Source organism: Bombyx mori, chromosome 19 (genome assembly GCF_030269925.1).
Source record: "Bombyx mori chromosome 19, ASM3026992v2".
Lineage (NCBI taxonomy): Eukaryota > Metazoa > Arthropoda > Insecta > Lepidoptera > Bombycidae > Bombyx > Bombyx mori.
The window spans coordinates 10,155,852-10,181,503 of NC_085125.1; the positions used below are offsets into that span (position 1 = coordinate 10,155,852).

At 34.8% G+C, this 25,652-nt stretch overlaps 4 protein-coding genes across 8 annotated transcripts; 2 read left to right on the plus strand and 2 right to left on the minus strand.

Annotated features, from left to right (window-relative positions):
- The first annotated feature begins 1,158 nt into the window (after positions 1–1,158).
- On the plus strand, positions 1,159–9,119 carry LOC101737093 (RNA polymerase II subunit A C-terminal domain phosphatase). Of its 3 annotated transcripts, none has more exons than XM_004922354.4 (12): positions 1,159–1,539; positions 1,981–2,128; positions 2,722–2,859; positions 3,005–3,255; positions 3,690–3,829; positions 4,576–4,903; positions 5,097–5,332; positions 5,664–5,809; positions 6,874–7,032; positions 7,773–7,906; positions 8,767–8,807; positions 8,919–9,119. In XM_004922354.4, exons 1-12 carry the CDS (start codon positions 1,322–1,324, stop codon positions 9,053–9,055), a joined length of 2,076 nt encoding a protein of 691 aa, XP_004922411.1. In that variant the 5' UTR covers positions 1,159–1,321; the 3' UTR covers positions 9,056–9,119. The 3 variants fall into 3 exon arrangements, with proteins under 3 accessions (XP_004922411.1, XP_062530038.1, XP_012550239.1); XM_012694785.4 differs by lacking the exon at positions 1,159–1,539 and adding an exon at positions 1,585–1,799; XM_062674054.1 differs by lacking the exons at positions 8,767–8,807; positions 8,919–9,119 and having other exon boundaries at positions 6,879–7,032; positions 7,773–7,905.
- A 1,911-nt stretch (positions 9,120–11,030) lies between these two features.
- On the minus strand, positions 11,031–13,462 carry LOC101737237 (small ribosomal subunit protein uS17m). The gene is made up of 2 exons (XM_004922355.5): positions 11,564–13,462; positions 11,031–11,495 (listed from the first exon to the last, which is right to left on the minus strand). The coding sequence occupies exons 1-2, from the start codon at positions 11,687–11,689 to the stop codon at positions 11,136–11,138; spliced, it is 486 nt and encodes a 161-aa protein (XP_004922412.2). The 5' UTR covers positions 11,690–13,462; the 3' UTR covers positions 11,031–11,135.
- Positions 13,463–14,649: 1,187 nt separating this feature from the next.
- Positions 14,650–17,557, minus strand: LOC101737384 (peroxisomal membrane protein 11B). 3 transcript variants are annotated; one of them, XM_004922356.5, is made up of 4 exons: positions 17,083–17,557; positions 16,806–17,000; positions 16,599–16,714; positions 14,650–15,907 (listed from the first exon to the last, which is right to left on the minus strand). In XM_004922356.5, the coding sequence occupies exons 2-4, from the start codon at positions 16,859–16,861 to the stop codon at positions 15,363–15,365; spliced, it is 717 nt and encodes a 238-aa protein (XP_004922413.1). In that variant the 5' UTR covers positions 16,862–17,000; positions 17,083–17,557; the 3' UTR covers positions 14,650–15,362. The 3 variants fall into 3 exon arrangements, with proteins under 3 accessions (XP_004922413.1, XP_012550321.1, XP_062530039.1); XM_012694867.4 differs by having other exon boundaries at positions 17,095–17,248; XM_062674055.1 differs by having other exon boundaries at positions 17,079–17,093.
- A 2,362-nt stretch (positions 17,558–19,919) lies between these two features.
- On the plus strand, positions 19,920–25,652 carry LOC101737528 (RNA-binding protein spenito). The gene has a single exon (XM_062674058.1). The coding sequence runs from the start codon at positions 19,920–19,922 to the stop codon at positions 22,164–22,166; it is 2,247 nt and encodes a 748-aa protein (XP_062530042.1). The 3' UTR covers positions 22,167–25,652.

Below are 25,652 nucleotides of genomic sequence, written 5' to 3' on the forward strand. Positions count from 1 at the left end.
TTATTAGTTTGAAAGTATAAGTGTTTCAAAACTTTTTTCTCCGTTTGTTAGTAAACGAATGTAGCTATATAAGTATATATTCACGCGGACAGTTTTTGCTTTAATTTTGTACGTATCCCTTTATCTAGTTACTATTGTTGATCGAAGCCTACAAACGTTAGGGCGAAGCTGAAATAGCCTCTCAAGGCTATCATAGCATAGGTAGGAAAAAAAAAAAAAACGATCCGTATGATTGCTGACTAACGACCGCGTAGTGTGTAAGTTGAAGTCGTCGTGCCCTAAAGAATAAGACGTCTGGTGCATTCGTATCGAGCGATGAAACGGTTGAAGGTCGGTTTGAAGGGTGGGGCAGCCGTTGTAACTATACTGAAACTTATATCTCAAGGTGAGTGGCGCATTTAAGTTGTAGATGTCTATGGGCTCCAGTAACCACTTAACACCAGTTGAGCTGTGAGCTCGTCCACCAATCTAAGCAATAAAAAAGGTCACATAGACAGATATCCAATTAAAACCGTAGCGTATATACGTAGCGTTTTTAAGTATTGTGTACAAGAATGAAATTTTAATCAAAAAATATTTTCTTACGTGGCTTGTTTTCTTTTTAAACAGCGAATAAATTAAATATGCATATTGCAAATTAAATATGCTTAAGGATAATACACCTAAATTATGTAGGTAGTGAATATGGATCATAGTGTTAGTATCTTTACTCCATGTAACTCCATGATATGGATAAAGTGCAAAGAAACAATTTATTTAGTTAGTAAGTAGTTTAGTTTAATAGAATCCCTACATTAAAATTAGATACATCGTCTCTTGGAGAGCAAACAAGTTTTAGGCCTGCATTAGCATTTTAACCGAGAAGTAACAAAAATTTAAACAAGCTCTATTATTTTATTTTGTTAAAATAAATATTCGCTCCTGGCTTTTACACCCTGTCGCACATTATTAATTGGTACTCTTGCATCATCATAGTTTTTATTAGTAATATGCTATTGATGATATCTACTGTACTTGGCTTAATTTCTCAGCTTTACACTGCCATCGTGCGTGAACAATACGTTTCATACTCGAAAGCATTTCATACTTTTTTTAAATAAGTCTATGCTCTATGTATGCTCAAAAGCAGCCAGAATAAAAAAGGAAAGAAATTGTCTCTGCTCACAGCACGTTTTGGGCCGGATATGAACTCCTATTCGCCATGAAGATGATTGAACCTGTACTTTATTCTCATTGGCAGGAAAAGTGAAGCCGCCAAAACTGTTTTCGAATCACCAATAAGGTACTAGGATTTTGACAAAAAGCGTTATATCCGTTCAAGATGGCCGACAAAACTATACCTATTTTTGTTCCATCAGAAAAGCCTGTGAAACTCGCAAAGTGGAAAATAAAACAAGGTACTGTGGTAACACAAGGCCAAGTATTATTTTTATACAAAGATTTAGCGGGCGATGGTGAAGAGTTAAAGAAATTTAAATCATCACACGCTGGTACTGTGTCATCGATCAAGGTGAAAGAAGGAGACGTAGTAGAACCTAGGTAAGTGACGTCATGATAACAACGATAAAATAAAAACGGTGCATATATTTCATGATAAAATGTCTAACATTTATGTCATGTTTTATTCTCATTAGATGTGAAGCATATTAATAAAGCAACGCCATTGTTGCAAATCCATTTTATCGATTGAGCGCCAATTTTGAATGTTGAAAACATTTCCCGCCCTGCATGAAATAGCAGCTCGGCTGTGCCATTAACATTGAGGATGTTTTTAAGCGACGGTGATCACTTAACATCAGGTGGGCGATACCATCGTCTGTCTGACTTTAATTGCAAGCAATGACATCTTCGACTTTATTTTGTAAAGAATGTTATTTTTAAATTTGCTTCTAATGTACAATGTAAAATTTTATATCTGCCATAATATATTTATCAGACGATGTTATCGATTGTTTCAAACGTAGTATTTTGCGTTTACAGTTCGGCTGTAGCAGATTTGGAAGAATGCCGCCATCCAACAGTGATGATGGAGATGTGCGCGGAGTGTGGAGCAGACCTCCGCAGCGAGGAGACCAAGAAGCTGGACGTGGCCATTGTACCAATGGTACACTCTGTACCTGAATTAAAAGTAAACACTTTTGATTATGTCAATTACTCTGGAGAACAATTTACAAAATGTATTTATTTTCTGATGACAAAACCTAGTGGTAATAACATTTTATGAAAAGCCATTAGATCAGTTTAATTAAATAGATAAACAGTAGGGACAGCTTTAATTTAAATGAGAAGCTCCACTGAAAGAATGCAAAAAAAATCTAAAATATATCCTGAACTGAACGTAAGAAACGTTATTCTTAATAAAAGCCCTGGATTTGGGACTCATATTACAATTTGAATGTGAAATGTCATTGTCTTCAAAATCAACATTCTCACGTCTTAGATTTCATGTAGATCTTGATAGCAAATTATACCATCAATGTATATAAATCAAACTTAAACATATACATAATTACAATTTAGTGTATGTACCTACAACACCTTGAGCATTAGTTACCTGGACTGTGATATCCATACCCTATTTTCAAACTACATTCACAGGACAGTATTTATTAACAATATTAACAAGGGTCATGCGGGTGGTATTTGGAGATCTTCAATAGGGGTGTCATACTCAAGCTAAACTTAGATTTAGTAATATTTTGATTATATTTCATATTTCAGGTGTCTGAAGAACTGGCACAAAAACTAGGTAAAGAGGATGCTGAGCGTCTTCTGAAAGACAGGAAATTAGTACTTCTGGTAGATTTAGATCAAACATTAGTTCACACTACTAATGACAATATACCACCCAATCTAAAGGTGAGGGGTTTTTATTTTTCTTCTTCTATGCAATTGATTCTTCCCTAATAGTTTGAAATTGTGATTAAATAATATGTGATTTCATTAACTAGATACTGATACTATGTATACAATCTAATGTAATATGATTTTTTTGTTTCTTCAGGGAGTATTACACTTCTTCCTAAGAGGACCTGGAGGGCCAGGGCGTTGGTGTCATACGAGGCTTCGACCACGCACTCAAGAGTTTCTTGAATCAGCAGCAAAGAACTATGAACTTCACATATGTACATTTGGAGCCAGGCAATATGCACATGCCGTAGCTGAGCTCCTAGATCCGGAAAAGAAATATTTCTCACATAGGATACTATCCAGAGATGAATGCTTTGATCCTAGAACTAAAGCAGCCAATCTGAAGTAAGAATGATATTGCTAAGTAAAAGGCCTTTCCAACATTTTCAATAAGTTTTTTCTCTTGATGAGACAGACAATCAATTGTGGATATTCAGTATAATCTGAATCAAAGTAGGTTTATTAATAGACTAAAAACAGCTTTAAATTTATCAAATTGTGCTGACAGATAGAGTTTTTATCTAACTTTATCTATTAATTATCTAATCAACACTTTCTTTTATAACTGAATACTTTTTTAATAAGAAATAATTTGTGTGGACAAAATATTCTAAAATAATGCCTTTGTAAAGTTAAAATCTCTGAGTCCCATATCAATCTTGAATATTCATAACCAAAATTTTTCTAACGTATATAATTAATTTTTAAATTAATTTTAAATAGTTTTAATTGTGACTATTGTACTTTTTTGACCATTTTTTATGAACTATAATTTACAGAGCACTGTTTCCTTGTGGTGACAACATGGTTTGCATTATTGACGATCGGGAAGATGTGTGGAGACATGCTGCTAATCTAATTCATGTCAGGCCTTACTCATTTTTTCAATCGACCGGCGATATCAATGCACCGCCACCAAGTAAGAATCTCGTAAAAGAGAATATGAAATAAAATATTAAAACTAATAATTCTGGATTAACATACAAGTTTCAAATTTAAGAATGTTTGAATCTCACTTGTAATCCATACATTAGTAATAGTCCTTCTGAAGACTTTCTTTTGTATAGCTTAAAAAAAAAGACAGATACGAGGACAACATTTTTTTTGCTAACAAACACCTCATAGTCCACTTGGTATCTAGTAATTTGTACTATCCACCTAGAGATGAAATCAAAGTGGTACTATTACGGTTGTATTGTTGAAACCGTAATGCATGACTGTTGCAAGGCAGGATGATGGTTACCTGCCACAGTGTGATGAAAATGTCATATGACTAATAACATAATTTAAAATGTTTACCCTTTCTGATCTTCATGAGCTCTCAGACTACATCATAAATATCAACACTCACTATCCCGTTGAAGATTCACGTTTCATTGATTAACAACTATTGGGCACTGGTTATTGACTGATTGCCTCATGGCAGAATGAGGGTTTCAACTTATTGAGAATAAAGATAATTACGGGTCTTACCAACATTATCGCTAACATTATTATTAATTATGGCAATATTGTTGAAGAAACAATATTAACAATTAATTAAGTTATCTGTTTTAAAAAAAAGAGGTTTTCACTAGAAATTACTTTTCCAACTTTTTTTGTTAAAAACATCTACACTTTACTAATGAATATATTTTCTGAGTTTATTTTCTTATTTGATTTTAGTTGAAGAGAAACCAAAATTGACGATCGGCAAAAATGGTACTCAACCACAAGTACAAGAAATGCCGACTTTAGATGCAGAACCAGATGAAAATCTAGAAAAACCTGCTAACAACTTTGAAAAACCTACTGAAGGTAGCAACGGAAAAGTCATAAAAGAAGTAATGGAAGAGAAGCCAGTTGATATTAAGGAAGGCAATGAAAAAATTGAGGAAGTTGAATTACCGCCAGCTGAGCCAGTATGGACAGAGACATCTGATGGACAGATAGAGGTGGAAGATCCTGATGATTATCTTATCTATTTGGAGGATATTTTGAAGAGGATACATAAGTTAGTATAAGTTATAAATTTAACTACATATGTTAAAATTTGGTTGGATGGATACAAATATAAATCATATATATTTACAGCTCTGAATACTTTAAAATAATTTTAGATCGTATAATTTACATGGAAAAATTTAAAAGATAAGAATGAGCACAATAACAATAAATGCATGTATAAAATACTTATTCATTTTCAGGCATTTTTATGATGTCTATGACAAAATGGGTCAGAAACAGATACCAGACCTTAAAATAGTAATACCTGAAGTTAAAAGTGAAGTGTTGACTGGAACTAGTTTAGTGTTTAGTGGTTTAGTGCCTACACATCAGAAACTGGAAACTTCTAGAGCCTATCTTGTGGCGAGAAGTCTTGGTGCTGAGGTGACACAGGATTTTACTGATAAAACAACTCATTTAGTAGCTGTTAGAGCAGGTAAGATACATGTTACTCTTATTTAGTAAAAATATGTTAAATACATGTGTTTTAATATAAAGTTGTGTGAATAAAATAACCTTTTGCTATGGTTTAATCTCACTAATATTCATAAATTAATATGCTTTATGATCACAACAAATTCAGTATTTATGTCGTCAATAATGGAAAATGTAAGCTTAAGCTTAAAATTTCATATAAATATAATATGAAGGAGCTGCAATTGAACAAATATTTATCTGCAGCTCATGAAAATACATTGTTGTTTAATCGCGATCTTAGGTTCTTATGTTAAATATAAATCAATATAAAATAAAATTGTAATTTACAGGCACGGCAAAAGTAAACACAAGTAGGCGAATGACTGAGAAGAAATCCAGCAAATTACATGTTGTTACACCAGATTGGCTGTGGTCATGTGCGGAACGATGGGAACGAGTGGAAGAGAAATTATATACATTACAAAGAGGTGGACAGGTAATGTACATGTCCTACTTTGGTATTGTACCTAAAGTGAAGTCGTCGTGGCTTAAAGGATAAGACGTCCGGTGCATTCGTATCTAGCGATGCACTGGTGTTCGAACCCCGCAGGCGGGTACCAATTTTTCTAATGAAATACGTACTTAACAAATGTTCACGATTGACTTCCACAGTGAAGGAATAACATCGTGTAATACAAATCAAACCCACAAAATTATAATTTGTGTAATTACTGGTGATAGGACCTGTTGTGAGTACGCGCCGGTAGGTACCACCATCCCGCTTATTTCTGCCGCGAAGTAGTAATGCGTTTCGGTTTGAAGGGTGGGGTGCCGTTGTAACTATACTGAGACCTTAGAACTTATATCTCAAGGTGAGTGGCGCATTTACGTTGTAGATGTGTTTGGGCTCCAGTAACCACTTAATACCAGGTGGGCTGTGAGTTCGTTCACCCATCTATGCAATAAAAAAAAACTTATGTGTATAATATTTATTATGAAGAGCATTTGTTCTTGATAAATTTTTTTACGCTTTTTCTTTATGTACATCTGCCATAGCGACTTACTGCATGTTGTTTTTAAAAAAAAAACGTGTGTGCAACTTGGTGCACGTGAATGAAGTGAAACTTCTTTTTCGATGTGTAGTATTATGGTTTTCTTCATTTTTATCCCTAAATCAGATTGATTTTGTAAAAGGAAATGCTGTGTATAAAAGATGCGACATCCTCAACATTTATATTACATATATATTTTTTAAATTATAGATGGAAAAATAAATAAATATATATATATATTTTTTTTAAATACTTCATTAAAATATGGGACGCTACTCGTTGCTAACGCTCGCGCTGGCCTGTAACGGGTATACTACGCGCATGCGTTCGAGTGCCGCGCATTCACTCCGCTCTGTCTCTGTCTATTCCCCATCCCCGCGTTTAACGCAACCTTGCTGGAAGTCGCATTAAAAGTATCACTTCAAAAACGACTAAATTGCTATCATAGTAAATACAGGACATTAGAATTGTGCGAGGTCTATAAGAGAACGTGGATGTGTGTGAACAGAGCAGCTGTCGTCGGCCGCCGGCGCACTGCAGCAGCCCGCCCCCGCCGCCCGCGCCCGTCGCCGCCCTCCGCCGCCGCACGCCCTCGGGACGCTTCATGGACACCATCAACCCGCTGCTCTCCTTCTCCAGCGACGACATTGCTGATATGGACCGAGAGGTAACCATCACACGCTGCCCATCTACGGCTATCTTGAAGATCACAGTCGTCCTCTCCGCTACGTACCAACTTTTCGAAGTAAATACGTAACTAACATGTTCGCAAACGCAAGACACGATGTAGGTACGTCCCGTAGAAAAAATGAAATCCGCAAAATTTATAGAATAGCAACTATCACCATCGTTTCTATTACTGCCGCAAAACAGTCAAAATTGAATCTGTAGGTGAATGTCGACATTTACGTTTTTAATTCTATAACACTGCTACCAACAGGGTTTGTATGAACTAGTCTATCCGCGTACAGAAATTAAGACAAAACACTAAAAGTTAGTTAAAATGTGATTAATGTTATAAAACTTTTTTTAATATTTATGATTTGTGAACTTGGGTTGTGATTGCTTAATGTTGTAAAGATCTGATTTTTTAGATAAAGTATAGCGAAAAAATAATTTACTGGTGGCACAATTAAAAATGCTTTTAAGGTTCATCTCGTATTTATTATTTCCAACGTTTCAAATACTTTACAGTTAACACCAGGTGGGCCGTGAGCTCATCCACTCACCTAAACAATAAATTAAAAATTAAAAGTTTCGTCGACATTACAATAATACCATTATTATTTTAGTCAACAATTTTTTATACGAAGAAATCACCGACAGATTTAGAGATAATTATGATATACGGTGCTTTCACAATCCACCTGCTAACGATTTATTTATTTATTTATTTATTTATTATAGGTTGAAGATATTTTCAATGAATCAGATGAGAGTTCCACTGATGATGAGAAACCATCCCAAGATGATGTTGATGATGAAGAAAACTTAAAGGAAGATCAACTAATTAGGATAGATGAAGAAAGTACTCAAGACAGGTACTTATGAAATATCGATATTTCTTTCAATAAACTACACCCTAGCACCCAAATCAGCTCTATCTTATTACACTTATTACAGTAACCCTTCTAGTATTTAAGTTAATTTCAAACAATACACATGGTTTTATTCGTTATTATTGTTAGCAAAGAACTATCAGACTATAAACCTGCTAGTCAGTGTAGTAACACAGTAGTAGTATAACTAATTTATGTGTATTATCTATGGTAGTAAGGTAGTCAGTCACCCTAAAGTAGGGGCTCCCAAATTTACTTTGTCTACTGCCCACTTTGAGAACAAATTATTTTTTAGCGCCCCCATTTTTTCAGAGAGCTCAGTCGCTGTCAAAGAGTCCTCCTAGATGAAATCGCTTTCCAAGCCTCTACACAACGCCCCCTTTTTTGTGGTTCTCTTACCGCCCCCCTTTAACCCTGCAGCGCCCACAAGGGGGCGTTATCGCCCACTTTGAGAAAGGCTGCCCTAAAGCATTAAATCCACTATACACCTAACTACATTTCTTGGATAGATTTTTTCGAGATTTTTTGTACACCTAACTCGTTTCCCAACGCGACGCCACTATAAACAGTTGCATTGGAAATTTTGCGTTTTTTAATTGCATAAAGCAAAATCTAATACAGGTATCAGCTGACGAAACAACAGCGTAACGTTCGGTGCTGAGAGAACGCAGGAGACGCCTTTGTGTTAAATTTTGAGTTCTGTTATGGTGTTGATTCTGTGTGACTAAGAAAAATTGATTTCAAATTGTCTACTGACTTCATAATTGTTATAACGCCAAACATTTTATATTCGCAGCATAAAATAAAAAGTTCTCTATGATTGTATGTATGTTTGTTTTCAGATTACAAGAAACGCAAGATAGCTCTAATGAATCAGAAAACGGTAAGTTTCATACCAATTTTTTACCTTTTAGTCAGAATAATGTCCATTGTGGATTGAGTAGATGACTCTCTGTATAAAAAAACTAAAATACATATTTTTTATTATACACAGACGAAGAACAGCCAAGACCACGGAAACGACCGCGCAAATCGACACCGCCGTCAGACGAAGAGCCGCCGGATGATGACGACAGCTCTTGGAACTTGATGGGCGCGGCACTTGAAAGAGAGTTCCTCGCGCAAGACTGATGTCACCTCTACACCGATGTTTTAAAAATACAAGCACCCTGTTCAATAAACCGTTCTTTTCTAATGTTTTTTTAATTGAATTTGCTGAATCACACTCTATTATGTACTTTAGACATTAATATAATTACAGCGGCAGCCCCACCCTTCAAACCGAAACGCATTACTGCTTCACGGCAGAAATAGTTGGGGTGGTGGTACCTACCGGTGCGGACTCACAAGAGGTCCTACCACTAGTCATTACACAAATTATAATTTTGTAGGTTTGATTTTTATTGCACGATATTATTCCTTCACCATGGAAGTCAATCGTGGACATTGTCGAGTTCGACGAGTACGGGTCCCTAAGCCTGCTCCTAGTATCAGAGCTGAAGGCGTCTAATGCAAAGGTTATTGGATCTGATGGATCCGTAAGGACGTAAAAGCTCTTTACTCGCGGGGTATACGTTCCGTAAGTCTGCCGCGAATACAGAAACCGTGAATATTTTACCTTTTTATTATTAGTCCATTTGACGATGCGTTTACAAAGGATATTCGGTTGGATACGTGCATGTTGCAATCCTTTTTATCCATGTGTATGTACCGATTTATAGACTAGATAAAATTGGGCGGAAGTGTAGTTTGCTGCAGTCATGCGCGTGCACAACTCAGGGAACCAATCACAACCGACGATCTGATGACTTAAAAGGTGACGTGGGCAGATCCAATCACGTAATCAACATGGTCGGCACCACCTCCCTCTCCCCCTTGTCTCGTTCCCCCAAACGAGAGACTCAAAAATGTACTCCTGCCCATGTCAAGGTCAGAGTTCAGACTCGTGCCGATTATTATACGTTGAGTATTGTGTTGTTGAGTAATTGCCTACTAAGTTTCTCGATTCCGCGTGCTTAGTGCGAGTTTTTTAACGTTCTCGATAGCGTAAAAGTTAACCCAATGTTGTATGCAGTTCGAACAGCGCCCCTAGCGGCAAATGTAGGCAAACGATCCCATTCCATACAAATATGAGATAACTTTTACGCTATCGAGAACGTTAAGAAACTCGCACTAAGCACACTGTTCTTGCTAGGGCTAGTTTTAGCAGTCTTGAATTTATTGTCAAAAACTACTATATTGATTACTTATAATAGAACATAAAATAAGGTTGTTATTCACAAAGCCAAATTATTACTCGAACGGAGCAAGATAAAAATATCTACAATTATTATTATCATGCAACATAAGAAGCCTTTTTTATATTGTGGCTCGCACGGTTTTTGCATTAGCCAGTGTCAAGTATTAAGACTTTTTTCGCCGTTATGTTTATGTACAGTTTAAGAATAATAATAAACGAAGGAAACTGTCCAGGTTGGCCATTATTAATATCAGTGTAAGTATGAATTAAATTAGCAACATGGTACAGTATAGACAAATTAGGTTGAGAAAGTAATTTTATTAATCTAGTAAATATGTACCTAACTCTGCAAATGTTAATATGAAGTGAAATGAAATGAAGTTGATTAATATTATGAAAAATGGCATGAAATGAAATCAAATGAGATGAAATATAATCTCAGTAAAATGGTGATCATTTACCGAGACAATCCCAGTGGACTTTTTAAAGGATCCCGAGAAGTTATATCCTGTGACTTTGGTTTCATTTTCCTACATTTGTGCATTTTCACAGATAGTAAACCACCATTGTTACACATTTAAACCTAAAGAAACACTAAATAGACAAAATAAAACAAATCATGATTTCTCTCCTCACTTTCCCGCCAATAAGCAATAATTTGTGAGCTTTTTACAGAACACTTTCACAGATACTAATATTATATTTGATAAGCACCTCCTTACATATTCAGCAATATGTGAATAAATCGCATTTACTGAATATTAGGCAGCATTAAAATTTTAAAAAACATATCATCCTAGTTATTTGTAAACATAAAACTTGAGAAATTGTAAAATGAAAAAAATAAACTGATTAAAACTACTAAAATATATTATAGTTGGTAGCTTTATTGATTAATGTTCAATAATTACATTTTTTTACTACTAAAATTTGCATTATGTTCACTAATTTAACTAAATGAATGTTATGGAATCAAATACCATATGGATCATTTTCATCAAAAACATGGAACTTTGTGTATGTTGGTTTAGAAGTAAAATCTTTTTTGCCATCCTGCCAACCTCTCGGTGGAGCTTTATTGTAGTTGAATGTAGACTTTAACCTTCCATACAATTCAGTTTGTCTTTCTATATCTTCTTTATATTGCTCTTTAGAAACTTTCTTGCCTGTAACAGGGTCGGTTATATCGCCAAACGGATAAACGACTTCTTTTATTTCATGGGTTATTAACTTGGTTAGCTTCTCAGGTAACGCTTGGATCAGGACTATGTCTCCAGTTTTGCATATTTTCTCTGAATCGTGGCAATAGTAAAACTCCTCTTTCCTAAAATACTAAATTGCATAAAATTAGAAATCAAATCAGCAAAGAACTTGATCTTATTGTTTAAAGTGATATTTACCATTAAAAGGTTTTCATCTAATTCTAACCTCTTTACTCTAATTTTTGCAGCATTTTGTTTAACAGTCGGTACACATTGTCCAAGTAAGAGAAACTTCCTGGCTGCATCAGCGACATTTCTTGACATTTCTTGGTTGTTTTTTTAATGATTCGTTTTGCTGTATTCCTGTATTTTGAAAATATTCCTAAATAAAATATGATTTAGGGATGGCGATTTGAATCGATTTTTTTTACGAATGAAAATCGAATATTAACTTAAAGTAACCAATCAATCGCTTTGTAAAAAAATCGAGATAAAAAAATTAAGTTCCGAAAAGTAGGTAGCAATCGTAAATTATTATACAGTTGGATGCCATAAAAACTCGATAGATCCTACAAGTGTTAATTTTTCTTTGTCTTATTGCAATAAATAAAGGTAATAAACTAAAAAAGCTATTGTTTGTAATGCCTTTTCAGAAAAGAACGATTGTTTTTTAATTATTATTTTTTCAGGCTTATAATAGTTTTTAATTGATGAAAGAGAACATGTGTAGGAAAAAAAAATTAAAAACGTGGCCCTTCGCGCTCTTTTAAAAAGCCTATTGAAATCTCAGCAAATTCCTACCATTTACTGAGAGCATCTCGCGAACCGCTTGACCGTGGCGACAGCGAACTGACAAAGCGAGCTAAGTCATTTTTTTTATACACAGCATTCTCTATTTTAAGAGAAATTTTATTTAAGTATGAAAAATGGAGAAAACCACAATATTATACACACCGCAAAAGAAGTTTCACGTGCACTAAATTACACGCGCACCATCTTTTCGATTCGCTAGTAGTCTGTGGGGCTATTCTGGCTACGCCCAGATGGGGAGACGGGTAGGTAAATTCACGGGCTCAGCCTCAGAAATTTTGCTAACACTACCCCTGCCAAGAGCAGTGATTCGCAGAATTTACTACCGTATCGGAATCGCAACCCGCTGAGAAGATCCGACGAGAAACCCAGTGGGCTGTGTTTAATGGGGACAATGAATAGACATTGGCTTTTGTTTCTGACAAAAAAGAATAGGTTGTTTAGGTACGTGATGATAAAGAAAAGAATGTACGCAAATTATTCAAATGAGAATATAAACTTTAACAAACTATTAATGTAAACTTACTTGATTTATTAGCGTCGTGATTAACTGTTTCTCATCTGTCATGATTAATTGTCAAAATTGAACCGCGTCTTTTTTTCTTTAAATATTAAAAGTTCAAACAGAATGTTTAAGAAAACGATCAGTTTTTTGAAAAGTTCTTTTTCGAACTCGGTATTTTAGTGAACAATTCAAACATTGACATATTTCGGGAAGAATCCACATCCCTAAAACGGTCAACGACCGCACCGGCCAGTGATGCCAGCTTATGAGTTTTCTTCTTCTTTAGAGGAAGAGAAAATTATAAACGAGTATTACAGTTTTTTTTATTTTTTTTTATTGCCCTTGTAGGCAGACTAGCATACGGCCCACCTGATGGTGAGTGGTTACCGTCGCCCATGGACTTCAGCAATGCCAGGGGCAGAGCCAAGCCGCTGCCTACCGCTTAATACTCTCCACAAGCCTCGTTTGAAGAAGGACATGTCGTAGCGCTCGGGAAACACCGTGGAGGGGAGCTGATTCCATAGCCGGATGGTACGTGGCAAAAAAGATCTCTGGAAACGCACTGTGGATGACCGCAGTGGCTCCAGGTAGTATGGATGAACTCTACTCCGGTGGCGGGCGGTGCGATGGTAAAAACGAGATGCCGGTATCATCTCGAACAATTCCTCAGAGCACTCCCCATGGAACATACGGTACAGAATACAGAGGGAACCGAAATCCCTCCGCAGACCATGTCCAATAGCTGACCAGGCAGACTTCGTAGTGCCTCAATCTATACTTCTATACTTAATATTATAAAGAGGAAAGATTTGTTTGTTTGTTTCGAATAGGCTCCGAAACTACTGGACCGATTTGAAAAATTATTTTTCCATTAGAAGCCGACATTGTCCCTGATGAACATAGGCTACTTTTTTTTATTTATTTTTTTGTTTCAAGTGTGTTTTTAATGTTTCCGAAGCGAAGCGAGGGCGGGTCGCTAGTCGATAAATAAAAGACCTCAAATTTTGTATAAAATAAACATAAACCAACCAAATGAATCCGTCCGACGAGGGACATCAAAGGGAAAACAATATTGTTATTTTTATTTAATTCCGAGCATTTTCATATTTATCTACCTTTTAAACCTCCTCTGGACTTCCACAAATAATTCAATACCAAAATTAGCCAAATCGGTCCAGCCGTTCTCGAGTTTTAGCGAGACTAACGAACAGCAATTCATTTTTATAATAGTTTAGGGAAGATCTTCCACCGAGCGGATGATATTGCTCGGTAGACCGACGGTCCGAATGTTGTTGTTCGGAACTTGTATATATGCGCTTTATCTTGAAAATGTCGTAAGCGAGATTCAGGCATCTATCAATTATCTTGCGTTGTATGATGGCTACCCGCCACAATAGATTTAATTTTGGATTTGAGAGATAAATACGACAAACACTACTTCTACTATAAAAAAATATAAATCATATTTAGCTTATTGGATGCTGATTGGCTAGGTAGTCCAGCATATGTTTATTTATAATTGTAAATGTATGTCTAGTAGATTGGTCGTATAGTAAGCCCACTCGAGCAGGTTTCAGCACTTTCAGTACTTAACTTATGAATAAGCTTTCAAGTAAAATTTGGACAAACACGCTATTCATTGATAATCAACGATTCTATTGTATTATTTGCAAGTGGTGGAGCGTATTGTAAGCTGGCACTGATAGGTACAACCATTCTGCATGCTTTTGCCGTGAACCCGTTATGCATGAGCGTGAAGTATGCTACTATAGAATACAATTGAGCCTCCAAATTCATATCTCCAGGTGGTTTGCGCTTTTGATCTTGTAGTGTAGGTATACAGGCTCTAGCCACAACTTAGCATCAAGTATGCTGCAGAACCAAAATCAATCTAGTGAAGTCATTACCTAACTCAACAGTACTCGTTCAGGTAGAATACAACATTAATGAAAATTACAAAATCAAAAACTTTAATGTAAATAATTTATATATTTTTTAAATCCCTTTAGTACCTTATGTACAAAATAAAATATAATTTTCCTACACCAATACCAGTATTCACAAAGTCACTCACTACAGCCTTATATATGATTAAAATTATTACATGGAAATATGTATACTGTAAGACAGCAAAAATATTTTTTACACATTTAATTTTGCTTGCAAAATTGAGAATGAAAAAACTTTATATACTTCAACAATTAAAAACTGATTCTCATCCACTGTATGCATCATGTATTCCTCAACAAAAATAATTTCTATTAATAACTTTGAATAAATCCCCATACATATATTATTTTGTACTTTTTATTTTTCATTCAAAATTATTATCACTATTTGAGAAAGTAGTCAGAATACAACTTTTAAACCTTTATTATATTTGAATTATGGCAAATTTGGAAATAGTTAAGTGTACTGCAATAAAAAAGTTGTGTATCACTGATCAAAGAATTCGCCAAATGGATGTCAGAGTATCTACTCATGGTAAACACTCAGTGCATTAAAATTATTATTATTATGTAACTAATTTATTCGTGAATGATGATGAATCATATATATGATATTGTATTTTATAGCATTTCTCATGTTCACTGAAACATCGTGACAAGACTTGATTTTGTTCATTCAAAAATTTAACAAACAATACAGTTAAATCTGTAATTTGTCACTTATTTTATGCCATTATGATGGTACCAATTTAGATATAGGTTGAACTAGAGTTATCAAAGCAGCAATGGAAGAGATAGCACCTAAAGTGCCAATCGCACTTGGACTCAATTTTATAAACCCAAGAGCTGTTAAGGGTATGAACAAGTCACATGCATTCTTCAATGTATCAACAAATATATCTCTATGACAAAGTAATAACACATGAATGTGTTTCAAAGTAGACATTAGATCAAATTTATGTACTGATAGATTTAATAAATCAGAAGGCCTTAGAAATTTTGAATTGTGTAGTTGTAACAAATGGAGTATTTCATAAAAGTCTCGTGCTAAATTTGCAATAATAGACAGTAACCAGAATTTATTTGCAGTTTGATTCCAAGTGTCTGAGTCTGTTTTTAGAAATCCACTTTTGGCCAACCATACTATGTGGTCTGCATACAAAAATAAACTATGTGATAACTTGCTAACTGTTATTGTTAATCTTAAAAATGGATCTTCTATGCTCATGCTGTCTAAAGCAATGTAGCAAACGTCTATGCATCTGCCCAACCTCAGAACTGAAAAGTTATTATATCCACATTTTAACATTTAATAATAATAATAAAAGCATTTATTGCCTTTCACACAGATTTAAGACTAATAAAAGTAGATAAATAAAAGAAAAGAAAAAGACAAAAGGAGGTGGTTCAGCTAATGCTGTTCAAAATGAATGCATCAAACAGTGCTGATTTCAGTCACCCCATTTCCCTTTGGTTTAATAAATTTTCATATTTTTTTTTAATAACTTTAAGGTAAGTGACACAAGGGTGAACTGATGGTGATTAGACACCATCACTCATGAACATCAGCAATGCCAGGGTCACAGCCAAGTGGATGCCTACAGTGATGTTTTTCAAACTAAATTTGAAGAAGAGCATGTCCTTAAACATCATATAGGAAAGTTTATTCCAGATCGATTTGACCTAATAAAATATATTTTTCTAGAAAGCGGGCACACAGTTGTTCCGAGAAGTAGAAATGAGTTTGGTAGGGGTATGATGGTATCATGGAGATCACCGGATCAACTCAAAACAATTTCTCAAATTTAAAGTACCCAAATTGTTCTTTAAGGTTCCAAGAATTGTGTAATATTGTTTACCGGTCAATAGTATTTTGTATTATGCTCTAATAAATAAAATAATAACATCCCAGTGTTCGTTTGTAGTTGGATTGTAAGTCTTACGAATGGTACAAATAGTATTTACTTACTCTTTCTAAATGAACTAAATGCATTTTCCAAATTTTTTATTCTATCTATGGAGTATTTATTAGCATTCCTGGTCTCCAATTGATGCCATACAAGCTTGCTAATATATTGAATAAATCTAGACAAGACAAATAAATCTATTATTAGTAGAGTAGAGATTAATAAAAGCCAGTTTGTATAAATAAACCTCTTCTGTCTATGAAGTTTACCTTGCCAATTTGTCTCTTCCAATGGATTGATTATTTACTTTTATAATTATATCCATTGCGATTTCGTCATGGACTTTGTGGAGTAGGGTCAAATCAAGTGAAACGCAAATAAAATGTAAACGCTACGCCAAGAGCGTTCTTAGTACATACTTGTAGTAACTTGCTCGTATGTTAATGTGGATCGTTTTTTGGAAACTGTAACATAGAGTTGCGTTTTCATTACTTAATATAAATGGCATATGCCTTTAAGATTACTTAAGTCTTACAACTTACTTACAGTCTTACTTACTTAGCAAAAAAATAGAATGTTTATCTACATACACTGGTAGCTTTTTTAAGGGATTTTATGACCCGGTAACTAAGACTTTTAGGTCGTTTCTTATTTTAATTTAATAAATTCTTATTTTTATGAAAAATGATAAAATGGAGTGAAATGAAATGAAACGAAGAGGATTAATTTGAGACATTAATCAACTGGGATGAAATTAAATGAAATGAGATGAGATGATAAGAGATGAATTACAATCTCAGTAAAATGATGGTCATTTAGTGAGATTTTTTCAGAGGACTTTTTGGAGGATCCCGACAAGTTACGTCCAGCGGCTTTGTTCCACTTTCCCACATTTGTGCACTTTCACAGATATTAAACAGTTAATAAACCACCGTTATTACACATTTAAACCTGCAGAAACACTAAATAGACAAAATAAAACTATTCACACAACTTCACTCCTCGCGTTCCCGCCAAAAAGTACCGGTAAAATGGGGCGATTAGGGATTGAAAGGCGAATCGGGAAAAAACCGGGAAAATCTTTCGACGCTCAATATAAGTTTTATATTCGTTGCAAAATCTTCCATTTTTTTGTAGTTTAATAGTAGAATGTTGAAAGTTCACAAAACAACTCTGAATATGCATGATAATAGCTGCTAACTTATAAAAAATCGCGTTTCAAATTAACTTCCTGTGGTGGTAATTATTTTAGTGCTAGAAACTTTGCTCTCTTTTATTTATTTGATAATAATAGAAGACGACTATGATTTATAAACGTTATTTAGTGTTTGAACCAGCATATATATTAAAGGTAAGTCTCAGTTGTTATTGGTTTTAATGTATTTGATTAAATAAAAATACATGTAAAAATCTGTTGTTTTTGGGGATATTGGGGACGTCTTAGGTACAAATAACAACGAAAAAGAGGTCAATTGGGATGAGAATACGTGAAATGGAAACGACCTAAGTATAAATAGGTACAGATTTGTAGGGTTGTCTATGTAGTTATAACAATATTTTTTAAATTTGTTGGTAAAAATCTGGTTTATCGAAGCGAAATTGGGAATAAATCTTTAGTTGAAATAGATAAGCAATTTAATATAAGTAAGTCGATTTTGCAGAGACATGTAACAAGATCAATGAAATCTCAAGGTGGACAAAAATGTCTAAGTAATACATAATAAAATATTTAATATTTGTTCAGAGTGGGGGTATTCATCTGATTAATCCATGGAATAACCGACACACCTAATCTCTTAACCCAGATAGAAATATCAGCACTGTCGATTGCACCTATAATTGAGGTGATGTCTGCCATGTACTTTTGTCAGTTTTTCAATTTTTTTTATTGATCACTTTGTTGGTGCAACTAAATAAATAAATAAATTAAAACTATATATAAAAATAAAAGTAGTGCCAACCCTAGCAAATTTCTCATTTCGTCCCAATTAACCGCAATTTTCGGGTAAATAGGGATTAGACCTATTTTTGCATTTTTTGCTTAAACTGGAATGCTAGTTGCATAATTTTAAATTAGACAACAAAGATGCCCCCAAGACTCAATCATTTTGATCCTGATATAGCATTATATACATCAACAACTACCATAAAATTGCTCATAAAGTTGGAATTTGTCCCTAATCGCCCCATTTTACGGTACTACACTGGTAGCATTTTTTTAAAGTGATTTTATGATCTGGTAACTAAGACTTTTTGGTCATGTCTTTTTTTAATTTTAATGACAGCTTTTTTAATGAAAAATGATATTATGAAATGAAATGAAGTTGATTATTATTATACATGGCATGAAATGAAAACGAAATGAAATGAAATGAGATAAGATGATATGGAATGAAGTATAATCTCAGTAAAATAGGGGTCATTTGCTGAGACTTTTTCAGTGAACTTTTTGGAAGATCCCGAGAAGTTACGTTCAGTGGCTTTGTTTCATTTTCCCATTTGTGCACTTTCACAGATACTAAATAGTTAATAAACCACGTTATTACACATTCAAACCTAAGAAACACTATTAAATAAAACAAAGCACACAACTTCACTTCTCGCGTTCCCGCCAAAAAGTCCAGATCATAGGTAGCTTTACTTCTCTTGGGATACAGATCAGTAATTTTCTCTATTAAGTATTCAGTTTAGCAGTCCATATTACAACAATTAGTTAATTAAATCATAGCAATTTCGACAGTAGCATGGATGTGACTTGTTATGTGGGGGTTGTCCAAAGAATTGGATGGTCTAGACCATGCTGATGACTAATGTTTTTTTAATCATGAAGTTGTCTGCATGCAATCCAAACTGGACGATATATAGTTGGAAGCGCCAAAGTTGGTTTTAAGATCAACTCGATGAAGACCCAAAAAACACTTATCGGACAAAATCCGCTACCCGTAAAGCTGGTTACAGAACCGAAACAGCGTACCTATCGTACATAATACAACTCAGAAGAAACGGCAAAATAATTTGGGGAAATATGTACAAGAAATTCAGAAATCACATTTGGCAACCCTCAGCCAAACTGCCATTTTGTGAGATTCCCATGTAATGGTCGATATTCTTGATGCTTATCAGCGCTTCTAATTTCAAATTTACATTAAATAAAGTTGAAGTGAACGTGATTATTTTAAAATAATTGTCTACTTAATAATACGAATTAGTTCGTCCAAGATTGAGGTTTTCAGTGATCTGCTGAGTGATTAGTGTTTGTAATTCGTTTGGGGTAAGAATAGTGCATCAGTGGGTTACTTTATTGTATCGACCAAAACTAATTTACAGTGACGTGTAATATTGTGATGTGTATTTCAGATAGTAGTTCGTCGAAGTGAGCTTTCATGATTGGATTACCGCGTAGCGATAGAGATAGAGATCGAATTACGGTGAAAATTCGCAATATGAAGCGAAGTTCGTCGCGTGATAGTATGCCGCGATCAAAACGGACACGCAGCAGTATTGGTAGGTATGACGATAGCTCTGACGAGCGTGGAAGCCCGGAACGAGTACGACGTCGAGTACGCTCCCCTAGCCCGCGCGGTCGATATGTGTCACCTCATCGCGATGATTACGTGCGTTCTCGTGATGCTCGAGATGAATCTGTCCGCAGCTACTACAAAGTACTATGTGTTAGTGCTTTACACCCTAAAGCGTCGGATGAGATTGTCAAGGATACTTTGTATAGAGAATATAAGAAGTATGGTGACTTTAGTATAAAAATATCCCATGAGTTGGATGAGAGAGTAGCCTACATCTGCTTCCGAAGTGCAGAGGATGCGAGAGACGCTAAACATGCCAAGCCTAGGATAATACTGTATGATAAAGTTGCTATTGTTGATCCTGTTTATGAACCTGTACGTTCTGAGTACAGACCGAGGCCTCGTAGTATAACTCCTCCTGACTATGATCGCCCTTATTCATACGCTTGGTCTCCTGTACCAGAGAGACGTCGTCCCCCTCCTGATGAGAGAGCCTATGGTATCCCTCCTACAGTGCCACCTCACCATAGAGATTTCCGCCCTCCTATGCATGAGTATCCCATGGCAGGTCCTCATGGGCCTCCAATGCATCACAGACCACCTATGCATCACCCTCCACATCCCCATTATATGCCACGTCCATACATGCCCCGGCCTCACCATCCTCCATTTGAGAAAATTGAGAACAAAAAAGATAAATTTCCAAATTACCTACACCATGTTCAACCTGAAGATGATCCATTAGCTACAAGAACTCTTTTCGCTGGTAATTTAGAAATAAACATTTCTGATGAAGAGTTACGCCGAATTTTTGGACGCTATGGTATAGTAGAGGACATTGACATTAAAAGACCTCCTCCAGGTACTGGAAATGCTTTTGCATTTGTTCGTTATCAAACTTTGGACATGGCACACAGAGCCAAAGTTGAATTATCAGGCCAATACATTGGCAAATTTCAATGTAAAATAGGTTATGGCAAAGCTACACCCACAACACGTGTCTGGGTGGGTGGCCTGGGACCATGGACTTCAGTAGCACAGTTAGAGAGAGAATTTGATAGGTTTGGTGCCATTAAAAAGATTGAATATGTGAAGGGTGAACCTCATGCCTATATTTTATATGACTCTATTGATGCAGCCCAAGCTGCTGTCAAAGAAATGCGGGGCTTTCCTTTAGGGGGACCGGAGCGACGTTTGCGTATTGATTTCGCAGACGTTGGAACAGGTGGACCCTATAGACCTAAACCTTACAGTGCACCTGTTGGTGAAGATGGTAGGCCTGTTGAAGGATATGAGGGATATGAAGGTAGTTCTTGGGAGGATGGTTATAGCTATGGTACTTATAGGGGTAGAGGTGGGCATCGTGGCCGTGGACGTGGCTCCTACAGAGGTGTCTATCATGGTACAGGAGATTATCGTGACGAAGAATGGAGACGTGCTCCATTAGATTCAGAATATGAGAGTCGCTTGCGTCGTTCTGGATCAAGGGAGCCTGGAGTCGATAGGTCACGCTCACGATCTCGTCGTAGATCACCTGATAGTGACTCTGATGGATCAATGCGTAGAAGTAGTGGGATGCTATCTTCGTCACGAACAATGGCAGAATTAGTTCGTAAAGCAACTACAATTTGGCATGGAGCACTGATTCTCAAAAATTCATTGTTTCCTACTAAGTTGCATTTAACAGACGGTGACTCTGAAATTATTGATAGTCTCATGAAAGATGAAGATGGTAGAAAACAGCTCAGAATCACACAAAGATTACGTTTGGATCAACCTAAGTTAGATGATGTTCAAAAACGTATTGCCACATCTAGCTCTCATGCCATTTTTGTGGGTGTGTCTGGTTCTACTGCTGTAGTCACCAATGAAGATGTTTCGATACAAACACGACCAATGAGGAATTTGGTATCATATCTTAAACAAAAAGAAGCAGCAGGTGTGATATCACTTTTGAACAAAGAGACTGAAGCTACTGGAGTTCTTTATTCTTTCCCTCCATGTGAATTTTCAACTGACCTTCTCAAAAGAACGTGTCACAATTTAACTGAAGAGAGTTTTAAGGAAGATCACCTAGTTATAGTAGTAGTACGAGGTGGCACTGCTTAATTATTCAAACACTGCTTTAGTATATTGTATTGTTATTTGTAGGTATATACTCTTAATTTAAGTTTTTTGTTCTACACTTTTTACTTTATATTCTTGTGATGTGTGTGATGTGAGGTGCATAAGATGTGCAAGTTTAAATATTTGTGCAGTGCTGTGTTCTCACAGTGATCAGAATTAACTTTGATGAAAATGTACAGTATAGAAGCTAGTTCAGCTAGATATCCGACTAAAAGAAGTTTATCTTACTTTTTTAAAGTTAAGTGTATAATATTCAGTGTATGATTTAGGTGATGTGTAGTGTGTGAACAAAACAAATAGATTATTTTAATTTTGAAAGTTGTTTTTTTAAACCTTGTGATTAAGTGACATATCCAGTGCAGTTGATCCATTAGTGGTTTTGTGATGTTAAGGTGTTCCAAAAAAAAAAGTATTGTGAATTTATGTTTTGGTATGTCCATTAATTTGCAAAAAAATGATTATAAAAGGATGTACAGTGGAACAACAAGTCAGTGGTGTGTTGTGGTTTTAACAGTAAAATTACCAAATTTAGAGTCAATTGAAGACAAATTTTCTACAATTTACAAATATGGTGATATAAATGTTGACTCAGTATTGTTTGTGATTTGACGTGTTTCATATTATAATATAAAACTGAAACTGGGTAAGTCTGTAGATATATTTCACACAACACAGTAGGCACTGTATTGGTAATTTGTGTGTACTTTAAAAATAGTTCTTTACAATTCTGAACTTTATAGAATTTTTTTAATGCTTACAGTTGTATGGTACATAAAAAATAAAAAATCCCATGCACTAAATGAGCTAAGGTATAATGTAATATAAATGTGATTCATTAATACGAAAAAAAAGGAAAATTACCTAAATTACTATTATCATTAATATTATAATATCATTATCATTATAATTACTATTGCATTACCTAAATTAAAGATGGAAATTGAGATCAAAAATGTAAAGAAACAATTCAACCTTTTCTTAAAGAGTACAAATAAAGTTAAAATCTTGATTCAAATTCAACAACAGTTGTCCATGAATTTTTGTGTTTCTTTACATTTGAATATTATTGAACATAAAACATGGGTCTATCTAGAAAATTCTAGATTCGAACTCTGACGAGGTTAATGGGCACAATCATAACTAACTTAATACGAAAGTGTACGATAATTTCCATCAGTGATAGCGACACTGGGGTGGTCCAGTCGAAGTTGGTTTCTATCCATTGATTTTTAATGTTGAGTTTTTGAGTTGAGTAATTGAGTTTCATAAAAAAATCACGATTTATATTTTTAACAATTTTAAAACATTTCTTACATAAACATAGCTTTAAAGCCAAAATTACGAATTTTAAGTTTTATGTTTTTGATTTAATAATGTATAGTTTTATGAAAATTTTGTACTTTTCGACTTAACTTCACAAATTATTTTATCATTTTGAACCGAAAACTATTTTGTTTACTAAGATCATATGACCTTTGGGATTGGATGGGGTCACAGATGAAAATGACATTAAATAATTCTGTTTTTCCAACTGTAAAGGCAAAGGCATCATACTATACGGTCTAATCTTTTGTGTATTCTTTTTTATGAAAAATGATACAGAGCGAAATGAAATGAATTTGATTAATTTGAAACAATCAATTGACATGAAATGAAATTAAATGGGATTAGATGTAATGAGATATAAAATCTCAGTAAAATGGTCAATATTTATATATTTACTGTATATATTTACTGAGACTTTTTCAGAGGACTTTTTGGAAGATCCCGAGAAGCTACGTCAAGCGGCTTGTTTTCATTCTTCCACATTTGTGCACTTTCACGAATACTAAACATTTCATAAACCACCTCTATTTCATATTTAAACTTAAAGAAACACTAAATAGACAAAATAAAACAATTCACACAACTTCGCGTTCCCCTTCTCGGATTACATAAAATAATTTACTTAATGTAGGTACCCATTTCTTTTGTAGCTAAGCGAAAGTTTTAATAAAAAGTTGCAAGCTGCAGTGATCTGATAATTTGTCTTTTTTAAATATGCACTTTCAAACTTAACCAATTTACTTTGAATGTGTTAGTAAGCTTATTACTTAATTTAAACTTGAAAATGATATTATCTGAGCAAAGATCTATTTGTATGTTAGTCTTACAATTTTGACATATTTTTTTAAGTTTTTTTTTCGAAGCTGTTTCCTAAATATTAGTCAAATGAATCTGGTTTTTGAAACAAGTGACCTTTTGCTCGGATCAAAATGGGAACTTACTGGTATCTACTCGTACGGTACCTAAAATCCTTAACCTTACCTTACCTATAATCCAGACATGTCATTGAGGATCAAATGAAAAAAAATCTAAAATTGACTTCACAGTGTAAAATATCGAGACGGATTTTTAAAACTCTAAGTACTTACAACACAGAAGACTTAGAATATTCACATTTTTAGTAAAAGATACCTAAACGTTATTTAATTTAATAGGTAATTAACTATCTTTTATTCTTGCTTTGATGGTTGGTGGTGCGACCCTTTTTTATGGAAATGACACTTAGAACATGTGTCCTGGTGGATGGGGAATTTGCGTTGTTCATGTCTGGGCTCCGGTAATCACTGAACATCTAGTGAGCTCGTTCACTCGTCTAAGCAATAAACAAACAATGAAACTACGACTGTTTTAGTCTGTTACGTTTTCACGACCAAACCACCGAATTTTTATTAAATTCAATAATGAAATGGTTTGAACCCTGGGAAATAATAGGATACTTTTCACACTACTGTTGAATATGGATCTCCACCCCATAATAGAAGATAAGAGGATAGAAAGTAATTACACTTTATAACGCAAACTAAAGCTGTAGATGGAAACTAGACAGTCATAAGAGTAACCGTTGTCCTACTTATTTAATGCCATAAATAATATTAAACCAGATAATATGTTAAGAAAAAAATATCTTTCATTTATTTATTTCATAGAAATTTGTCCATTTGGTGTTAAGTGGCTACGGGAGCCCATAGATTGATATCTAGTTTGCTATCAACCTGAATGCTGTTGTTACACCAAGACACGACATCGAAGACTCAATTGTATAGTGTATAGTGAATTAAATCGGAATGTGTAAATTCCCCATGGCCGAAATCGGCAAGAAGGTGGTATTGATAATAGTGTTACGCCGGTAAGAGTAACGTTATCTATCGCCGAATAGTCGAACGAATATCGAAAGATATAGTACCTAGCACCTAGAACGTTTGAGAAGTACAACGCTATCTGTTGTCAGGTAGCGGAAAAACAATACTTGAAATGTGTAGAATATTCTCGATAATTCTAGGGATGTGGTATCGGCTATCGCAGTCAGTAATCGGAACTACTCTAAGTGAAACAGCGAACGGATCACCAGAAGCGAATTTGAATTTTAAAGTTTTTGTGAAGTGTTCTAAGTGATCTAAGTATTGAATACAGTTTTTAGTTGTA

Bases quoted from the DNA above. Each gene is read 5' to 3' on its own strand.
- LOC101737093 (XM_004922354.4), top strand. From the start codon at position 1,322: ATGGCCGACAAAACTATACCTATTTTTGTTCCATCAGAAAAGCCTGTG. The intron at 2,129-2,721 runs GTAAACACTTTT...TTCATATTTCAG, and splicing joins ACTCTGTACCTGAATTAAAA to GTGTCTGAAGAACTGGCACA. The intron at 3,256-3,689 runs GTAAGAATGATA...TATAATTTACAG, and splicing joins ACTAAAGCAGCCAATCTGAA to AGCACTGTTTCCTTGTGGTG.
- LOC101737237 (XM_004922355.5), bottom strand. From the start codon at position 11,689: ATGTCAAGAAATGTCGCTGATGCAGCCAGGAAGTTTCTCTTACTTGGA. The intron at 11,496-11,563 runs GTAAATATCACT...TATGCAATTTAG, and splicing joins TAGATGAAAACCTTTTAATG to TATTTTAGGAAAGAGGAGTT.
- LOC101737384 (XM_004922356.5), bottom strand. From the start codon at position 16,861: ATGGATATAATTATAAAAGTAAATAATCAATCCATTGGAAGAGACAAA. The intron at 16,715-16,805 runs GTAAACTTCATA...TGTCTTGTCTAG, and splicing joins GGAAGAGACAAATTGGCAAG to ATTTATTCAATATATTAGCA. The intron at 15,908-16,598 runs GTAAGTAAATAC...ATAACTTTTCAG, and splicing joins ATTTAGTTCATTTAGAAAGA to TTCTGAGGTTGGGCAGATGC.
- LOC101737528 (XM_062674058.1), top strand. From the start codon at position 19,920: ATGATTGGATTACCGCGTAGCGATAGAGATAGAGATCGAATTACGGTG.